Genomic DNA, 18,898 nt, shown 5'->3' with positions numbered 1-18,898 from the left:
GGAAGCTTCCCTTTCATACAGTGGTCTTCCTTTGATCAGCATTGTCCAACAACATGGGAGATGCCTGCACCAACGCTTTATGCTCTGTTAGTTCTGTCAATAAGGTATGAACCCTCTTTTCCCAGATGACAAGCTGAGTGATGTGAGTTCAGCAACAGTTAGCAAGAAGAACTGAGGAAAGGCTGCATTTTTCCTGGCAGGTCAGGTCCACATCTGGAGCTTCTGCAGACGCAGCTTCTGCTGCTAAAAACCCGGGACAGTTTGAACCCTTTTGTCCTACGGCAGCACCTATCCACCTCCCAGCTGAAATAAACTTCCAAAGCATAGCTTTGCCATCAGACTTCCTTGGTGGGTTTTGTCAGCAGAGCTCGTATTTCACACCCCATCACAGCCCTAACTGATACAGCCCTGCTGCAAGAGGCATGTGGCATGAGCTTGCCATAGATATAGCAAGACGATATTTATATAGAAAGCAGACAGCACTGCCAGTAAAGGCTCCAGTTCAGCAAAGCCCTTAACCACATGTTTAAATATCATTGAAGTCGAGTTCAATTACTTTAATCATATACATAAGTACTCTGTTGAACTAGGGCCTAATAGTAGTTTCCATCTCTTTCCACATGATCAAGGCCTTTTCATATTCTGCTGCATGCGATAGGGATTTCTTTTTGGTTGCACAGCATGAGCAACTGCTGTGACTTTTGGAAGACTCTCTCAACAATTTGAAATTGCTAAGCTGTCATAAATACTTCTATGTGGAATGCCTGTAACACAGAATGGAAAGGAATTTTCCCAGCTCTATGCTTCCAGGGTAGATTTAACACATCTTTTCCCCCGTTTTTCAGGACCACCTGTTATTGCCAGCCACCACACATAACAAGACCAGAAGACCAAAGATGTCTATAGTGTTGCCAGCTGTAAACATCAATGGTAAGTGCAAAACATGAAAGAGATTGATAGGAGAATAATTTCAAAGAGATGCCTGACTTGTGTATGGAAGCCAAGCTTAGACTAAGCGGACATTGTTACAGCTTTGAAAAAGAAGTCAAACTGGTAGTTGACAAAGTTCCTCCTGGAAAAGGGGTACTAGCACATCATTTGTGCCTGGCATCCCAGACTGTCACAAGAGGCCTCGTGCCTTGTCCAGCAGTCTGCAGTCTCTCTCCGTAGCTCCTTCAGGACTCTGTGGTAATGCCATCCAGTCCTGGTGATGTATACGTTGCTGATTCCAGTTACCTGAATATGATCTAGCTTCTCTAACTTGGTGGCTACAAAGGTTGCATTGGGTATTGGAGACTGTCCTGCGCAGAAAACAGAGAAAACAGCTTTGTACTAAAGGCACAAGCTTGTTAGTGAAAAGAAATGTTCTTGACCTCCATTTTAGTCCCATGTGAGAGATATGACTTGAACTGTGCAAATATGTTATTAATTCATGCGATGAGGAACTGCCAAGTTAAGACAGCGTCACTGTCACACTGTCACAGTCATCAAATGCATCAAGAACCTTGTGACAGTACAAACTTTGCTTACTATCTATACACTGTAATGCCTTTTTAATACATGCTTTACAGTACAAGTGAATCATAAACCCAAATGTTTTTGTCAAATTCAGGCATGCCAAAAACATTGTCCGATGACATAAATTTCCATAAACAAACAAACACATCAGTTCGGGCTTGCAACATCTTATAATTATTGTTTTCCCATGCACTACAGTATGGTAAGTCTAGAGTGATAATATATAACCAGCTATCTTAGGGAAATTTTTATTAGATGTATCAGAATTATTTTTGGCATTTATCAGTCTGAAACTCCCTTTTCATGTCTGTTACAAAAATCCTTTTCTGGCTGAGCTGAATTATCACAAGCAAATGTGAACTTTATCACTTGGAGAATAAACCCTATTTCTAATTTACAAAGTATTTATTCTTAAAATGTTATTGAGTCTTAAGTGAGATAGCTGTTCAGTTATTGGAGTAAATATAATTTGGAAAATACACATCAGAATCCAGTGATAAATCTTACCCTTTATTAAGAATGAAACATTGTGAAATTATAGTTACTGGAGTTCTTTGGGATTTTTCTTCAGAACATCAGTAAAATCCAGGAAATAAAAAATGTCCTGGGACTTGGTAGAGGTGTTGAAATGGATCAGACACGAGGAGAGCAATTGCGTAAACAATGGCATCAAGCACTGCTTCCTCTGTGACACTCAGCCAGGTGTTAGGAAAAAAATTACAGGATACATAAGAGGCAGTGGGTACCTTGGCATAATGTTTAATTTGATAATTAGTAGATTACTGATAGGAGACTATTCCCTAAAAAGTTCTGCCTGGGGACGAACCCATTTCTCTCCTTTGAGAACATTGCTCCTCCACCCTATCCTGCCTCTGCAGGGACTGAGCATGTCCTGAAGAGGCATCTGGAAGTTCGCTGACAGCAAAGCTTTTCTCCAAGCTGTCTGCTCTGCTTTTAGGCCCACCTTAATTCTTTGTCCACCTGCGGAGAATTGGCTGCTGGAAAAGGCTGGGTCTCCCTGCGCGGAACTGTCAAAACTTTCAGTGAAAGAACTCCTGCCTTTTCTCATGCCTCAGACAGGTCTTTGTGGAAGAAGGGAAATCTTTTTCACTGCCACTGGCAGACGAGGTGAAGGGAGTACAAGTGAAATGGCCTTTGCTTTGAATCTTTTTCAGAACTACTTCACTCGCTTTCTTCGACAGGATCTTAATTTTATCTGAGTGCTAAAGTTTACCCATGACACTTTGCAAACATGAAACAGCTTTACAGTTCATTAGAGGACATTTTGAACAACTTGGACGGTCTTTTACCAGCAGGACTGTCATCCTTTTCTGATTGTGCTTTGATCTCTTGAGTGCCCTCTGAGCTCTGCTGGAGACTCTTTAGCTCAGTTGAGCAGTTCCCACCAGCAGCAGTGGGGAGCGAACAAGTGCGGGCAAAGACCAGGAAATGAAACGAGTTGTCAGTCACTGTCTTGTGTGACTCGACATGGAGGTTAGTGACATAGTTCTGCAAGGTTTGTTTGATTCTTTACACCCATGTACAAAACAGAATTTGGTTTGTAGTTCGAAACGTTTTTCATAATTCTTGGGGGGAAAACTTGATATAAGTCCAGCAGTACTGGTGCTTTTCAGCCGATGGCAAATCTCGAAAGAAAACTTTGTAATAGACGTGTGTGTGTGTGCGTTCAGTACAATGGAAGTTGTAGTTGGAATATTTAAGAGAATATTGTAAAAAGCAATAACAGTAAGTTATTCATTTTCAAGGCAAAAACTTGATAAAAACTATTCTGAATTTTATGTTGTAAAAAGTAAAAATGGCCGTTACCTTTTAAGTACGCCCTGCGTGCTCCATCTCTTGTTCAGCCTGAGTTGCCCAATGCCTCTCTGCGAGCATGAACAGCCAGCGAAGTCTCTACGGAGGGCTTCTGTGCAGGTGCCTGAAAGTGTGTTGACTCTGGAATATGTTTAAGTATTAAGGTGTTGCTTTTTTTTTTTTTTTTAAATAGACAACAACTATGTTGGTACATGTTTATCCCACCCCTCTTACCGATTGGTTTCTCCCCACCCAGTTCCAACCTCCTTTCCACGCTCACCAGGCCACTCCTGCAATTCGCAGCCAGTGCTTGCTATCAGCTTCTGCCTTTCTGCCTCCCCAGATGCTCTCATTGTCCTTTACCCTTGTCCCACTTCCCTGCTGGCTGCTGTCACTCGGTCCAACTCTCCCCTCGGCCCCTGCAGCCAGCTGAGCCCGCTTTTTGACCTCCCTCTGCCCAACTACGAAGCCCCAGCATTTCTGGACACAACTAGTAGTCAAAATAAAAATCTTTCTGATGGGATCTAAGTTAAGCCAGGCTTGATAAGCCTGGAGGGAAAAAAAGCAGAGTTGTGTAGCCCTAGTCCCACTGTACGTGGTTCTGGGAGTACCACTGGTATGACTTTGCTGAGAAGTTATTCCAAGAAGAAATATCTTGCAGTTTCTCATGGGAATGAAAGCCAACTGCAATTTACAGTTAAACTTCAGCTTTTGTTTTTAAGCAAGTCATGTTTGTTATGCTGGATTGCGGCTATTATTTTAGAAATCTAACTATGCACTTGAGACCAGTTAAGTCTCCAGTAGATTTCATTCCTAAATTTGCTTTTATTGTAATTCAGAGTCGTGTTGGCTCATTACACCAGTTCCAAATTGACATATAGGCGGTGCCTTGCTTGAAGTTTAAATGAAAACATTTGCCATTAGTCTTGTATTTACTTAACTGCTGCAAAAAATGCAGTGGGTTATAACATCGGTCTTTGGATCAAAATAATCTATGGAGAACAGCACAGCTAAGCCACTCTTCCGACCCCAAGCACGGGCCTTTTGTCTCTGCAGGACGTCCGCAGCTCTGCAGCGCAGCGCACGCTACCAGTAGTCCTCTCCATGCAGCGTGCAAAAGAGAGAACATGCGTACAGCCACTCCTTGTAGGAGATAGCAGTCAAAGTTCAGCTGAAGAAGACACTTGCATTAATGTATTTTTCCCCAGGCAAATGCCGATGTTGCAGATGTTGGAAGAAGCGTAGCTAGTGCCTTGGACTTTCTGCCAGTTACAAATACAAGTATTCTTAGTGCCAGCATCAGACCCTTTACCATGTGGAAACCAACCAGCTGAGTACTAAACTGCAGATTTCCCGTTCATTTCATGGAAGGGCTAATGTACGGTCTTCGCATCATGAAGATTTGGGATCCTTAGTGGTCTGGAGGTGAAGGGCTGCCCATCCTCTTACTAGAACCCCCTGGATATCCTGTACTATGTCAACATGTCCTTTGGCATTAGTCTCTCCCCTTTCCCTTGCTCCCAATACATAAGTGTAGAAGTCAGGGCCAGCGGTTGTTTACATGGAAGCTGTTTCGTGTGGATCAGTTCAGCTGCTAGTACATGGAATAAGTTACAGGAGTTGGTTACTTAGTCCTGAGTATCCATCGATCCAAGAGAGAGCTGCTGCGAGGAGAGCATTAACAGCAAGGCTGTTGAAAAAAGGGGAGTTTATCAGTTGCCTAGCAATAAGCAAGTACACGTCCAGCCAGCAGACAAGTCTAAAGTTCCTCACCTTATTTTCTGAGAACTGACAGCCATGAACAGAGAGTTCTGAATTTTCTGCAGATATTCTGGATAGGTCCTTGGTCTGATGTCACACAATGGGACTTGTCTTCAGCCTGCCTTTGTTATACTTGTTTGTGTGCCTGATCTTCTGTAATTTATCTGTTCCTGGATGGAGTTATCCTAAGAGTTGCTTCTTGTGATGAAGCACAACAGCCAAAGAGGCTCTTAGAGGTAAAAATCTACCGAGTGGAATGGAGTGTTTTGCAAAGTCCATATGCTCAGTTGCGTTGGCCAGCTTCTGATTGCAGCTATTTCCCTCGGCCTTCCTTTCCAGCATTTCTCACCCTACTGATGTAACAGACTTCAAAAGTGCTCTGAAATAATACACGTTTCAATTAAAATGGCTAATAACAAATATAGTGGTAAGGTTTTTTGATCAAAACCAGAGGGATTTCTGCCATCAAGTAGCACGGATATTTGCACGCAGCTACAAAGGACGTTCTTTCAACTGACAGCCATGTGCAAAAGCCCTTGCAGATGTCCAAGGCTGGTAGCAAACTCTGTGAAAAATCCATAAGGCAAACAGAACCCACACAGGCTGAGAAGGAAGATAAAAAACAAAATCTATTTGGGAAATGACAATGTTCTATAAGTTCTCATGTCTCGGGGTTAAAAAAATAGTCTCCAACTTCCTCTGCCTTCAGGGTCAAGCAAACAAAAGATGTCATTTCCGTCTTGCAGAAGAAGCAGAATTCCCAGTCATTGAGCGAAGAAGGTCTAAAACAATACATTTACGAGCGGCTGACTTTCCTTTGCTGCTTAACAGTTTAGGTAGCCTTCTATCCCTAGGTGTTGTCAGTTCCTTGTTCGTGCTTAGAAGCCAGATCTTAATCCCTGTAGCTCCCTCTCATGGCTGCTCTGCTTGGCCCCAGACTGGGAAGCATCTCTGGGCTGCACAAGCGTGATCTGCAGAGATCTTTCCCTTGCTGTTTCTGCTATGTCTAGATTTAACAGAAAGCGCTGAGAAATCAGCATAGCCTTATAAGTTACAGTGTATGAGAAGAGGGTCTGGAAGTTGCGTAGGTAGGATTACAACCTGTCTGTAAGATGAAGGTAGGGTGACTGCTAACGTCTTTTCGGAAGGTCACTGAGAATCCTATAAAGCAGCAAGGCTTCTCAATCAGGATATAGAAAAGTATATCTCAGCATGTCTCCATGCTGTAAGTCTACAGGCCATTTTCAAAATTTGTACATTTGAGGAGCACGAGTAGTTTGGTGAAGCCAGACCGGGACAAATCCAAGCCAGAGCTCGCTCTTGGCTAGGACTCTCTGCAACAGCTGATTTTTGTGCCTGGACTGAGACGTGGAGAGTCTGCTGTCCTGGTGTGCAGTCAGACAAGCAGCGTGTTGAGTTACTGTGGTTCTGCTGTAATAACGATGGTTTGCTAGTGTCACAGATGTGCTTCACCCCTTGAGCTCATCTAAAATTCTGCTCCAGAGGTCAGGGCTGAAAGCTTGGCAGAACAGGCTTTGTCAAGGAATTTTAACCACAGGTTTTAGTCATATTGTAAGATGTTGCTGGTCTCACTTCTTTTCTCTTTTCAAAGTGATGTAAAATTTCTGTTTACCAGAGCAGAATAACTTCCCTCATCTTTCCTGTTTCCATGAACATCAAAATTGATCATTGCCTAGATTCAACTTGAAACACAAGTTTTTGATAAGTTTTGTTCTTTGAGAGATTTTGCACTTCCCACCACTTTTCTGCTAATATACGTTGTCCTTGACAGGAAGGAGAAGATTAAATTAGTCAAAGAAGTATGACAGAAATCATTCAAATATTCTGCATGCAAAAGAAAAGGAATCCGTGTCATTTGAGTTCATGTTTAGTTAGTTAGACAGGAAACGATCAAGAAATGAAATCATGAAGGCTTATTCCCCTGTGACTTTTCATAACGGTCTGTTTACCTAAATTGCTAAATAAGTAACCTATTTTTAAGTATTCAAAAGAACAGGAAGATGATTTCAGAGGATCTTCTGTGTCTTTTTGCCCCTTCGTTAACAGGAAAATCTCTTGGGTTTTGTGTGATATAGCTGGCCAAGCCCCAGTGTGACTGGTCTTCCCTGGACAGGCAGGATAAATGCTACAGATGGCATTTTCTTGGGAACATGTTGTCCAAGAAGTGGAAGAGAATGAGTCACAAATTAATTGGACTTCAGATTTAGTATTTCAAGTGCCAGTGTAGAGTTACTACACCAGATTGTTTTTCCATATAAAAGACATGCTATATAAAATTCACAGTGTAGAAGAAAAAAGGAACCCATGACATGAGCTGCCAGTACGGAGCTGCAGAAGGAGCCAGGTTCAGTTTGGAGCTGAGTGTGTGCGCGTCTCGCTGCAGAGAGCCTATCTCCTAGGTATCTGTTAAACCTGGATGCTGATACTGCCACGTAGGTACGCTCTCCCACCAAGCTGTACAGCGAGCACCGTGCCGAGAGCTGTGCTGCAAAGCAAAAAGGAGATTTTAGTCCTGATCTGTGAGATTGCACTCTCCATCTCAGCTGTTTTGAACTGTGTTTGTGCGGCACGTCGTAATTCTAGCCTTGAGTCCAGCTGATCTGCCTTAATACATTTTCAAATGTTGTAAATTTAAGATTACATAATTCCTCTTAGTGTTAATTTAGAGGTGGCAAATACAGTTTTATGTTTGTGATACGTAGGCCAGCCCTGATTACTGGTAGCTCTTTATTTCTGCCATGATCTGAAACATAATTATACATAATGAGCTCACCCTGTAAAAACATAAAGAGCTGAAACAGAGCTGGTAGATGAGGTTCACATTTATGAGTTCTGTCTTGAGAACATCACTGGAGTAAACCTAGAGATTAGTAAAAACACAGCAGTCCAAGACAGTCTTTTTCTGTGTTTTGATTGCAGTCTCTAAGGAGACTGCAGCCAGCTGGGCCAGCAGGACTCTGCCTTGTTCTCTTATCCCAGTCCCAGTCTTCGCGCTGCAGCTTGCCTCGTCCACTTTGTATGGTCACCATACCTCTAGTGCTTCCCGTTGTGCTCCTGGCTGTCCTCCTGGTGTGAGCCAACGTCAGTGGTGCTGCAGGAAAGCGTTTGAAAAATACGTCCTGAGCACCTGAAGGAGATTTGCAATTTCAGTCACCCACCAGTGCCTTGTACATCCTCTGCCTCCATCCTGTCTCTTGTAGCCCCAGGTGAGGCCGTGGTGGCATCTCCCTGTACAGCACAAATACGTTCTGGGTGAATGCGGATGGAGAAATCGTTGCCAATCTGAGCTGCCCCTCTCCAAGAAAAGGAGGCATCTCTGTTTCTGAGCCAGCACTTGTATCTTAAAGCTGGAAATCTCCTGCTGATGTAGCTGGAAGGCAGAAGTCTTTGAAACTAACTTAGCATTTTTATTAGTGTGCCGCATTCAGAGAGGCACTCTGCGGCATGTGTGCAGTTTTTATTTATTTTTAATTAGCTGGCAAATCTATTGTATCAGGGAAGTTCACATGGAGGAAAGTGCTTGCCCCATGCAGACAGAAGCTTCAAGGAGGTGGTATTAAAAATACGCTTCTACAAGCAAGGGCTGATCACAGTATCTAAATAAATGAGGTAATTTTATGTATCCAAGTGAGACAGGTGGAAAATTCAGCTCACTATCTGGATAACATCCAACCTGTAAAGGCATTTGAACTGAAAGTGCGTACAGGCTCTCACCAGCCTTCACTCTTAAATCAGTTAGACACTTTAGCACTAGGGTACAAATGATACTGGGTGACCGAAAAGGTCCGTGTCAGTGAAAAAGTGATGGCTGCCTCCTGAAGAAAAATGAAGTCGACTAATTAAGTTAATTTTATCAGTAAGTGCCTACAAATTGAAATGGTAAAGTACATACTACAGTACAACTTCAGAGGTTAAGGGCTACATAAGAATGGGAAAACATTAAAAGAAAAACAATAGGGTAAAATGCTGGCGAGTGGTCTGGAGAATGATTAAAGATAGTGCAAAAGGACCTTTAAAAGGACCCTAGAAAGTCCATCAGGCTTAAATAATACATTAAAGTAGATTCTTAGAAGTAAGAAGAGCTCTCTTAAACAATAGACACTGCAACCAAACAAGGGAATTAGGAAAAGAACACAATTTCTGGCAGACTTAGTATCAAGCCATAAGAATTCAAGCCAAAAATGATACTGAGGAACAACTTGCTTAAGGCATAAAAAAAGAATAAAAACATCTTTTCAGAGGAAGCCTGCCAGGGAATCTGTAGTGCCTGTAGAGGACCAAGGTGTAAAAGAGCACTTAAAGTTGAAGGAAACCTCGAAGCATTCTTGTGTTGGTGTTAACAGCTAAGGATATATAAACATGAGAATGGCGAGTGACAAATGGCATCAGGAACTGTAAAAAAATCAAGGCTCACATTAGCACGAGTTGGCTGAATCTGTGAGAGCTGAGCATGCATGGATACCTTGCGTAGGCTGGGAAGGGAGAGCAGAGCTCCTGCAGAGGCAAGCCGTGCCTTGCTGCTCCGCTGGGGGCCTCGGGGGCAGCGATTTCGAGGATAAGGCGGCCTCCTCAGCGCAATAACAGGTTTGGTTTTTCAGAAAGCTTGTGAAATGGTAGTTCTTCAGACACTCTTAAAAGAAAGTGAGGTTTTGTGAGGGAAGAGGAAGGCTGGCTTGTAGGTTAGTATCTCCCTAAAAGCTGTAGGTGAAAGGTAGGAGTAGATGGCCAGGCTTCGTGTGCAGGGGGGTGCCGACAGCCGGGGCTCACTGCAGCGCATCTCCTCACAGAGGGTGGAAGGTCTCAGAAGAGAGTGGAACTCGTTTCAGCAGGTGAAATTTGGTGTGAAAAAAATGGAAAAAAAAAAGAAAAAAAAAAGTGGGAAGAATATTCCTGACCAAACCTACAGTGCTAGGTTCTGCCCGAGCTGTTACTGCACACAGGAGTCACTGGGGACCATTCCCTGAAGCTCCAGCTTAGCCAAGGAAGAAGAGCAGTGTGATTTATCACTGTTGGATTTGAAAGAGATGGCTGAGGGAAGGGCTGTAACAGAACCTGAGGAACCATGAACGCTGTGGGTCAGGTGGCTAGGAAGCAGCAATTTTCTCTTTATTCTACCCCCAGAAGTTTGTACTTGCCTTGACTTGGAGATGTGCCCGCGCCTCTCGGACCCATCCTGCTGCGCTCAGAGGGAGCAGCCCCCTGCTTGCTGCCCTCCGACAAGCCTCCCAGCCCTTGTTCTTGAACAAAGCCTCTGGAGGAATTCCTTTTTAGGCTACTCTCCTGTGTACAGCTATTTGTCTTGTGAGTGGGTATGTCTGGTTTTGCAGACTGTGCAGGGAGCTTGTTTACACTTTGTGCCTCCCGAGCAGCCGTGGGATGGTTCTGCCTAGCGGAGTTGCTCTCTCTCCAGCCTCTTTCCTTTCTTTTGCTCCCAAAAGAGCTTTCTGTGCAGCAAAACTGCTCTGTGCCTTGCCTTTGTTTTCTTCTTTTTTTTCTTTCTTTTTTCACCCCCTTCTTTGCAGTTAACATTGCCTAAGCTGGCTGGGTTTCAGATATGGCCATCCTGCCAACAAGAAGGATGCCCACAGCCAGTGCTGTCACCAGCGTCTCACTATTGCCAAGAAATACTCTACCTGAGGGAGCTTTAAATGCTGTGCCTGCGAGGATCAACACCACTGATTCTGATCTTCTCTTCTTGGGAGGCCCTCGGCTCCCTCTCCAAACCAACCACAGCAAGCCCAGTAGACCCAAACCGAGCCCTCTCCTCTGGCCATGCCCAGCATCCTCTTGCAGAGGCGGCAGTGGTGGTGCAGCATGAAAGATGTGAAGGGGAGGTAGGAGACCAGCTGGGAGGGGGGCCGTGGGAACACCGGCAAAGCAGAAACACCCAGGATCTCACCTAACCCATGTCAGTGTCTGGGGGCAGCTGGGTCCACAGAGATAAGACTATTGCAACTGGTTTGCTTGGAAATAGTTGGAGGCAGAAAGTTGATTTAAAAAAAAAAAAAAAGTTACTTGGGTCACAATATAACTTTCTCCTTTGCCTCAAGTAATCCCATGTAACAAGCAAATCTGTAAATATTTTAGAAACCCTGCTGCGTTGTTGCAATGAGTGTATTTTTAGTCTTAGTAGCTTTTACAGCAACACTGCTTCATTTATATACTTATTTGGTAGTGTATACCAACCCTTCAGACGGAAACATTGTCCAGATGTGGCGGACAGTCGGAGCTGCTCAATGGAGATGAGATGGAAGGTCGCAGCAGTGACGGGGCAGAGAAAGCCCCCTGAATTTTGCTTGTTTGGGGACAGCTGCAGCGCTTCAGCAGCCCAGCCCCAGAGCTGCTCGCAGCTGGTGCCCTTCTCTTCTATGAGGCTTGTGCTTTCTGAGCTCTGTGCTGCCCTAAACATAGTCTCTGTTTTGGGCTGGGACAGGTTGCAGTATAAATTGTTTTGGTAGTTTGGTGCTAAATCATTCTTTAAACCAAACTTCATCGTTGTCAGCTTTGCACAGCTAGCACAAAGCAACCACCAACACCTCTGATGGCTCTGTGAAAGCTGTCTAGGTTCCTGCTGGTGTGATAGATGGAACTGCTGAAGGGGCTGGAGGTGTAAATTAACACTGACATGGACTCTGTGGGGAATCTGATGTGGCAAAGCGAACTCTCTTGTTAGAAGGAAATGTGGAAAATATAAAGGGTGGGAGTATGTGTTCAGCAAAGGTAATTTTAAAGGAGTTGGTGGTTGTGTGATATCTTATGGAGAGAGATTTCCATGGCATTTGACATCAAATAAACTAGTTCTGTGGATCCTGGAGCTGATTGAAAAGTTCTACTAAAGGGAGAAGGAGGACTTTGTTTTCTTGCACTTTCTCGTATATGCCTTTTGAAAATCTCGTGCTCCAAAGGTTAAGAGAAACTTCCACCTTCTTCAGAAATTGGTAACAGTAGCTATCACCCTCGGCTTTGTTTGCTGAACATTTTTAGTTTGGACTGCTGACTTCATCTTTCATCAGCTGGAACTTGCAACGTGTTTGTTTGTAAGAGGAACCGCTGTGAACCCTGGAGAGCAGCGCTGGGGAATCGGCGTTGTGTTCCCCAGACCGAGCTCACACACTGGGAATCTGGTACAGCCCAGGACAGCACGCCTCTCTGAGAAGGTGCAGTCAGGGAACTGCAGTGCTTGGCACAATTACCTTGCTAGTATTTTGAAACAGCCTGCATGAAGCACGGCCTTAGAGCTGTTAACAATTAATAACCAGCACAGCCTTTTGGCCTGCAAAGGAGAGCGTCTTAAGCCCATCTGGGAGTTTTGTTCTGACGCTGTGTAGTGTGAAAAGCTGTATGTTCTGAACTTTAAAGAGGAGCAATAAATCTATTTATAAACCCAGACACCTCTACAGGACATCCGTTCCCTTTTCACTTATGTAATCCCACAAAACATCACTCGTAGGTAACGCAAGAGCCGTTAGAAGTGGCTCAGTGTGTGCGCTGCTCCGGGCTGGCAAGCAGCCCCTGGGGGCACACATGGGCAGTGCTGGCCTTCCAGCCTTCAGGCGGGTCGGTCCTACCACCACGGACCCCTCCACCAGCACCCAGCTCCCTGCAGAAGGTTTGGTGGGTGCCACTGCGACTGCTGAGACCAACGTCAGGGCCTCTCTAGAAAAGCCACCTCACGCACAGCTGGGGTCTCTGGGGCACTGCTGCTGCTGCCCTGAGCCAGGAGGGAAGCCCGAGGCTGCAGAAAGCTGCAGTAAGGGCTTTGCCTGGATTTTGTTGAGGATCTTCTTTATTCAAGGTCTTTTAGACCAATCTCCTTGCGTCTTCTTACGTCTGTGGAAAATCAGGCTCTCCTAGGAGAAAGACAACAGCTCATACCCAGCTCAGGGCCTTCCTCCCAATGTGCCTGCCTCGTCTCCCACTAGGATCTCATTTCCTGGCACCACCGACGTTATCGCTCCTTGTCCCCGGGGACAAAGCCTGGTTTGTAGCAGCCCCAGCCCTCTCTCCACGCCTGTGAGGAGAGCAGGCCGCTCTCGGCTCGGCTCCCTGCGGCAACTCTTGCGGTCACGGCAGGGCTCGACAGAGCTCTGTTGTATTCACGTGTCCGCAGAACAGCTGCTGCTGCAGTCACCATCCTCAGAGAGTGCCTGTTTTCAGAAGCTGTGATGCAGGAATCACCAGGCAAAACCGTTCGCCTTTTCTGTGCGTGAGAAGCACGGAAAGGCAGGGCCGGCGGGGCCGCGGCTGCGAGTGCCTGCGCTGAGCGGGGTCAGGCGTGCCTGGTCCTGTGTGCGGGGCGGTCAGCCAGCCTCTTCCTAAAAACTGCCGCTCGTGGAAATTGTCTGCTCTCCTGAGGTACGCTTGTCCAGGGTTTCTATTTCATTATTGTTAGAAACCTGGTCAAGGGTAAGGCTGTTTTTCTTGAAATCGAGCTGATTATTTCTAGGCCTGTTGTACTGCTGGCTTGTGCACAGCGATCCTCTGCAGCCCTCCAACTTCTTCTGCAGTGCTTCTGCCCGGCCCCATTTGTACTTGTGTTTTGAATTCTCCCGAGCATTGTACTTCACTCTTGCCTTTGCAAGCATCCTGAAGATTTTGGACGGCTCCTCTTTTATTGAAACTGTAGTCTAATCCAGTACTCCAAGGTGGTTGAAATCTCTCCAGCGTAGCATCTTCCAGAAACCTTATAAGTACGCGCTCTATTCCTCATCCAGATCATGAAACAATTTAATGGAATCGAGCTTAGGACAGAGCCATGTGGAATCATTTTTGAAATGCCTGCCCTCTTGTCAGTGAGCTAGTCTTTCCAAACGCCGGATCGCCCTGCCTGCCTTCGGCTCACATTTGCTGGTGGTTTTGCCGAGCATCGGCCCCTCTGCCGGCCGGGCCCAGGTGGCCCAGCACGACGGTGCAGTGACAGCCTTTGTCAGCACCGAAAGGTGAAGGAGATCTGGCCTTCCCGTGCTGATTCACACACACGGGGTTGGACCTGGGTGCATTGTGAGCGTCCAAGATGGGTGTGGAAGTCCCCCTGGGCCTGCTGGGAGCTTCGTCCCTCCCAGCTGTCACCTCAGCGATGGCGGCCTCAGAAGGCAGCGCACCTCTCACACAGGGTAGTGGCCCAAAACACAGCGTTTCCGAGCCGTGTCTCAGTTAATCGTGGTCCACTTTGTCACGGGGGGAGCTTTTGTCAGAGCTAGGGCAGCAGGAGGCTGGGGGAGAGCGGCCGAGCTCGTTCCCATGCTCTCCGCTGCCACCCACACAGAGCACAGTTCCCTCGCTCACGTCGCTGCTCTCTGGGGGTATTATTATTCTGTCTTGTGCAATGCCAGGGAACCTCATGGTAACCCACTGTGCTGGCCGCTGCAGGCAAATGCAGGGTAGTCTTCCTGCCTCGGGGAGCTTATGGAGGGGTTTTCCTGGCCTTGGCCGCCGTCCCAGCCCACCTCACCCACTTGTGGCTTTGGAGCAGATTTTCTCTCAGAGCCGGCGTCCTTTTGAGCCATTGCCTCCACAGCAGGAGAGCTGAGGAGCTGTGATCCTGTTAGCTGTCTCCGGCCCAAAGGCCGGGCTCTCCTGGGCCCCTCAGCCTTTCCTCTTGCTCCCCACTGCCCCTGCCCTGCGCAGCACCATCCCAGCCCCTCTGCACTCCGGTCCTGAGCTGTCTGCTGGCAACCAAAGGACAAGAGACAGGGTGACAGAGTGGCCTCAAACAGAGCCCCACATGGGGACGGGGCTCCTAATGCTGTGGAAAAGCTTCCAAAGCATGGCCACAGCCGTCGGTGACAAGCACATCTGAGCCCGCGGCGCGGCGACGTGCACAGCTGCTCCTGGCCTCAGTCGCTCGGTGGCACACTGGGCTGTCTGCGTTTCATTCCTGCAGGTGGGAGCTTTGATTTCCCGTGCAGGCTCCCAGCCCCCTTAGCAAGGGTCTGCTCCTGCTTTTCATTACTATACCAGACATATTTGATCTAATGGCTTCTACAGGTGGCGCAGGGTGCAAGAGGGTCCGGCCGCGGTTGTCAGCTGTCATCCAGAATCAGAGTTAATCCAGGAAAACAGTAAAAATTAGCAATGTATATTGCATTCCTCCAGTCCATACGCTTTCCATTAGGTGATCTTCCATCCTCCTTAGCACAGAAAGAAAACCCTGCCGATGGCAGTCAGCATTTCTCACTCGGGAAAGCAAGGATTGGTCGTGCCTGGAAATCTGATCTCGGCTCTCGCATTCCTGGACTCACTGTCTGTGCAGGGATAGTCTCCCACCTTCCAGTCCGGGCAGCAGATGCTGGCCATGTGCACGGCCCGTTTTGCTGCTGGGCCTCTGCCTGCAAGCCCAGCAGCTTCTGCAGCAGCAGACGTGCCCAGCCTGAGGCCATGCACAGCAGGGCTGAAAATCTCTGCAAGCTGAGCTCCCTTCCCCTCCTGGAAACATCTCTGGGCTTTTCCCAGGGAGACGGGCTCCTGGGCAGCCTCGGTTCCTCGCTGCCATCGCTCTGCCACATTCATTGAGTGAGTGGTTGCAGCTTGTGGCTTCTGTGTCTTGCCACCAGCTGTTCAGATGAGCTCTCAGGACGGTGGACACCATCACTGTCTCCTTCTTAGGTCTTTCTTTCAAACATTTTCCCAAAGGCAAGTCTCTTTGGTTGCGCCCATCATGGTCTGCTTGGTCATGGATTCCCGGTCAGGAACACCGCAGTGTCATGCAAGTACAGCAGCCAGCTCAGCCCATTAGTGAGGCACAGTTAATTCTTTTGAGAGTTCACGTTTTTAACTTCTAAAAATAATAAACTGGTGAAGAAATTCCTCTAGATCCTCAGTCAAGAGGGTTACAGGATTCTTAAGCCAATAAAAGAAAGTGAAAACATTCAGCTTTCTTAAATCAGCCCTATCTTTAACCAGCTGTATGCTCTAGTAGCTCAAGAACAACACTGCAGTAATAAATGTTAGACACTGCAAACGCCATCCGTAATTATGTGCAGATGAAGAAGTGGAAAAGAAAAGACTTATATTAGTTTCTACACGTGAGTGCACATGCTAAGCGTGGGCTGAGCCCTTTGGAGTGTCACCAGCAGGCTGGGGCTGTGCTGTGCACAGTGGATCTCCACATGTGACCCTACAAAAGGGTTCCCATCCCCTCCCCCCCCCCTTGCTCCAGCTCTGCCTCTGCCTTCAGCTGAAGCCAGTCCAACCCAGAAAAGTGTCCAGAAAGCTCTGCTTTTTGATGCCCTTGGGTCACTAGGTTGCACAGCTGACTCTGACTTCTCCTTTTGCAGAGAATGTGATCAATGGGCAGGACTATGAAGTGATGATGCAGATCGACTGCGAAGTGATGGACACCAGGATTCTCCACATTAAAAGTTCTTCTGTCCCTCCGTACCTCCGGGAGCAGCGCAGGAATCACACCGACACCTTCTACAGCTCGTCCCCCTCTGTCTCAGAGACTCCCCATGCCCTGAGGGCAATTGTCAAGTCCCTGCAGTAGCTCCTGCAGCGTAGCAGCACGGCCCGTGCACCCTGCCTGAGCCCCGATGCTGGCAGGTCCCTGGGGCTCCGGGCACAGCGAGGGCGGCTTATAGCCCACTCCTGTGCCTGACCCTACCAAACGGCCGCATCCTGTCCTGCCCAGGGACTGCAGAGCTCTGCCAGCTGGGGACAGGCCTGGGGGACCCGTGCGGCGTGATGCCCGGTGCCAGAGGCATGGGTGACGCACGCTGCCGCAGTCCTGGTGTCCGGCATCAGCAGCTGGTGCCCCGCACTGGCAAAGGGGGCACTGGCCATCCTTGCTACTTATGCACTGTCCAAAATTTTTATTTTTTTTTTCTTGAACCTCCCCGTTCAGCCATCTCCTGAAGTCTGGTGCTGAGCGCTGGTGGCCTGTCCAGAGACACTGCTGTGAGGGCCTGTGCCTGAGGCTCAGGACAGCAGGAGGAAACGGTGTCCAGATCCAGACTGCACCCCCCTAGTCCTGGCCCTGCACCCCTGGAGCAGGACCATCCGTCCCTGCCAGAGTGGCTGGTCATCCCCAGGCCTCGTCACCTGCCCCAAACCCTTCCCCAAGCAGCCTCCCTCACCGGGGGAGCTGGGGGCTGCTGCCTGGGGCTGCAGGGGTACCGCTGGTGCCACGCAGCGAGGTGCGACAGCCCTCTGGGCACCGGCAGCCAAGGCACTACAAGCAGAACAACCTGCGCTGCCACCAGGCGTGCCCCGAGGGCTCCGTGCTGCCCGGCCACCTGTGGAGCTGCTAAAACAGGGTCCTGCTCCCGGGGTCACCCTGCAGAGGGAGTCCCACGTTTGTGCCCACCGAGCGGGGTGCCCGGGTGTTACGGGGCCCTGCCCACCGAGGCAGCGACGTGCACAGCCTCACCTGGGTGCACGCAGCTGCATGGCAAAAGGCTGGGGCTTGGCCAGAGGGTGGTGGTTTAGTGCAGCATAACCATCACTAAAGATTGTACTTCTTTATCCCCCCCCCCCCTTTTTTTTTTTTAATTTTGGGTGATATTTAATGTTTCTCACTGCTACCAGCCTGCTGAGCGGCTCTGCCTGCGTTCGCAGGCTCGCGGGGCAGGCAGCATTGCCCTGGCAGCGCCAGCCCTGCTGGGGCAGGAGGGCACTTTGAGGGCGGTGGGACACAGCCACAGCACCTTCCTCCCGAAACACGCACACAGACACACACACACACACACAGGAGCACCTCCCGCCCAAAACACACACCCGTTCTCCGCCCTGGCACCCCCCCATCATGCAGCAGGGCAGCCTGCCCCGAGCCCTGAGCCACCCGAAGGGGCTCTTGCTGAGGTCCCCGCGTGCCACCACAAAAGCCCTCTGCCCTCTTTTGCCAGCCGGGGCTGGGCCGAGGGGATGCAGCGCGGTGCTCAGCTGGGGTCGGGCGCCAGCAGAGCATCGGCCTTGCATAATGACTTCAGCATGTTGTTACTTTTTTTTCCCCCTTGCAGTTAGCACAGAAGATGATCGGCTTCGGTTTGCCAGACCATTGGCTTTCCCTCCTTGTCTGAACCACTTACTGATGTGTTTTTTTTAATTATTATTATTATTATTATTCTTTGTGTGTGTGTGTGTGGCTGTTAGGAAATAAAGGTTGATCCCGCAGAAAGACAAACAGCTCAGGGGAGGCGAGGAGGAGGGCGAGCAGCAATACACCCCTGTGAAATATGTGCCTTGCAACACTGTGGAAAAGCTTTGCCCTTTGCCACGTAGTCAGCGCCGCACAGCCCCCGTCCCCTCGGCGCTGGAGCTGCTGGGAAGCAGCCGGGCTCGGCGAGGGGCTTGGCTGCGCTCCTTGCACCAGTTCTGTTTTCCTGGCCCGGGCCCCACCTGACCGCGGGCCAGCTCGCGCAGTCATCGAGCAGAAACTCCCCGGCTGTGCCCCAGCCAGAGGCACGCAGCCCCCGCCGCGCCCGCGGTGCTCTGGGGGGGCCCTTTGCCGCGGGGAGCCACGGCAGAGACCCGGCGGCGGTGGCCGCACTCCCACAGCCGTGCCGTGGGTTGGTTGGGGTGGGGAGGGGTGCACCCACGGGTGCAGCCACAACAGTGCTGTGGAAAGGGCCACGGGGGTGGCAGGGCAGCATCCCGAGCCTGGGGGCTGGCACAGAGGGGTCGGGGACATGGGACCGCTGCGGTCCCACATCCTCAGCCCAGCGGGCACCGGTGGCCGAGAGCACCTCTCTTCCCGTGTAGTCCTCTTGTCTGTGTCCCTAGCACTGATGGCAATAAAATCGGTCTCTTATTTATTACTATTAGTTTGCTTGTTAATGCTGTTTTA

The 18,898-nt window shown here is 48.7% G+C and overlaps 1 protein-coding gene and 1 long non-coding RNA gene across 3 annotated transcripts in view; one reads left to right on the top strand and one right to left on the bottom strand.

The window, feature by feature from the left end:
* Positions 1–16,371, bottom strand: part of LOC308199026 — a 40,539-nt gene extending 24,168 nt beyond the window's left edge. Inside the window, exon 1 of the long non-coding RNA XR_013954349.1 lies at positions 3,346–16,371. This is a non-coding gene — a long non-coding RNA (uncharacterized lncRNA). The remainder of the gene's footprint in view (positions 1–3,345) is intronic.
* ATF6 (activating transcription factor 6) overlaps positions 1–18,872 on the top strand; it is a 78,537-nt gene extending 59,665 nt beyond the window's left edge. For both annotated transcript variants that reach the window (XM_080602389.1, XM_080602388.1), the window contains exons 15-16: positions 846–930; positions 16,392–18,872. In XM_080602389.1, the coding sequence (XP_080458515.1) occupies positions 846–930; positions 16,392–16,600 (294 nt within the window). In that variant the 3' untranslated portion in view covers positions 16,601–18,872. The remainder of the gene's footprint in view (positions 1–845; positions 931–16,391) is intronic.
* The last annotated feature ends 26 nt before the right edge of the window (positions 18,873–18,898 follow it).

The sequence above is a fragment of the Anser brachyrhynchus genome (assembly GCF_964034855.1).
Source record: "Anser brachyrhynchus genome assembly, chromosome: 8".
Taxonomy (NCBI): domain Eukaryota; kingdom Metazoa; phylum Chordata; class Aves; order Anseriformes; family Anatidae; genus Anser; species Anser brachyrhynchus.
This window is presented reverse-complemented; position numbering and strand designations above follow the sequence as displayed.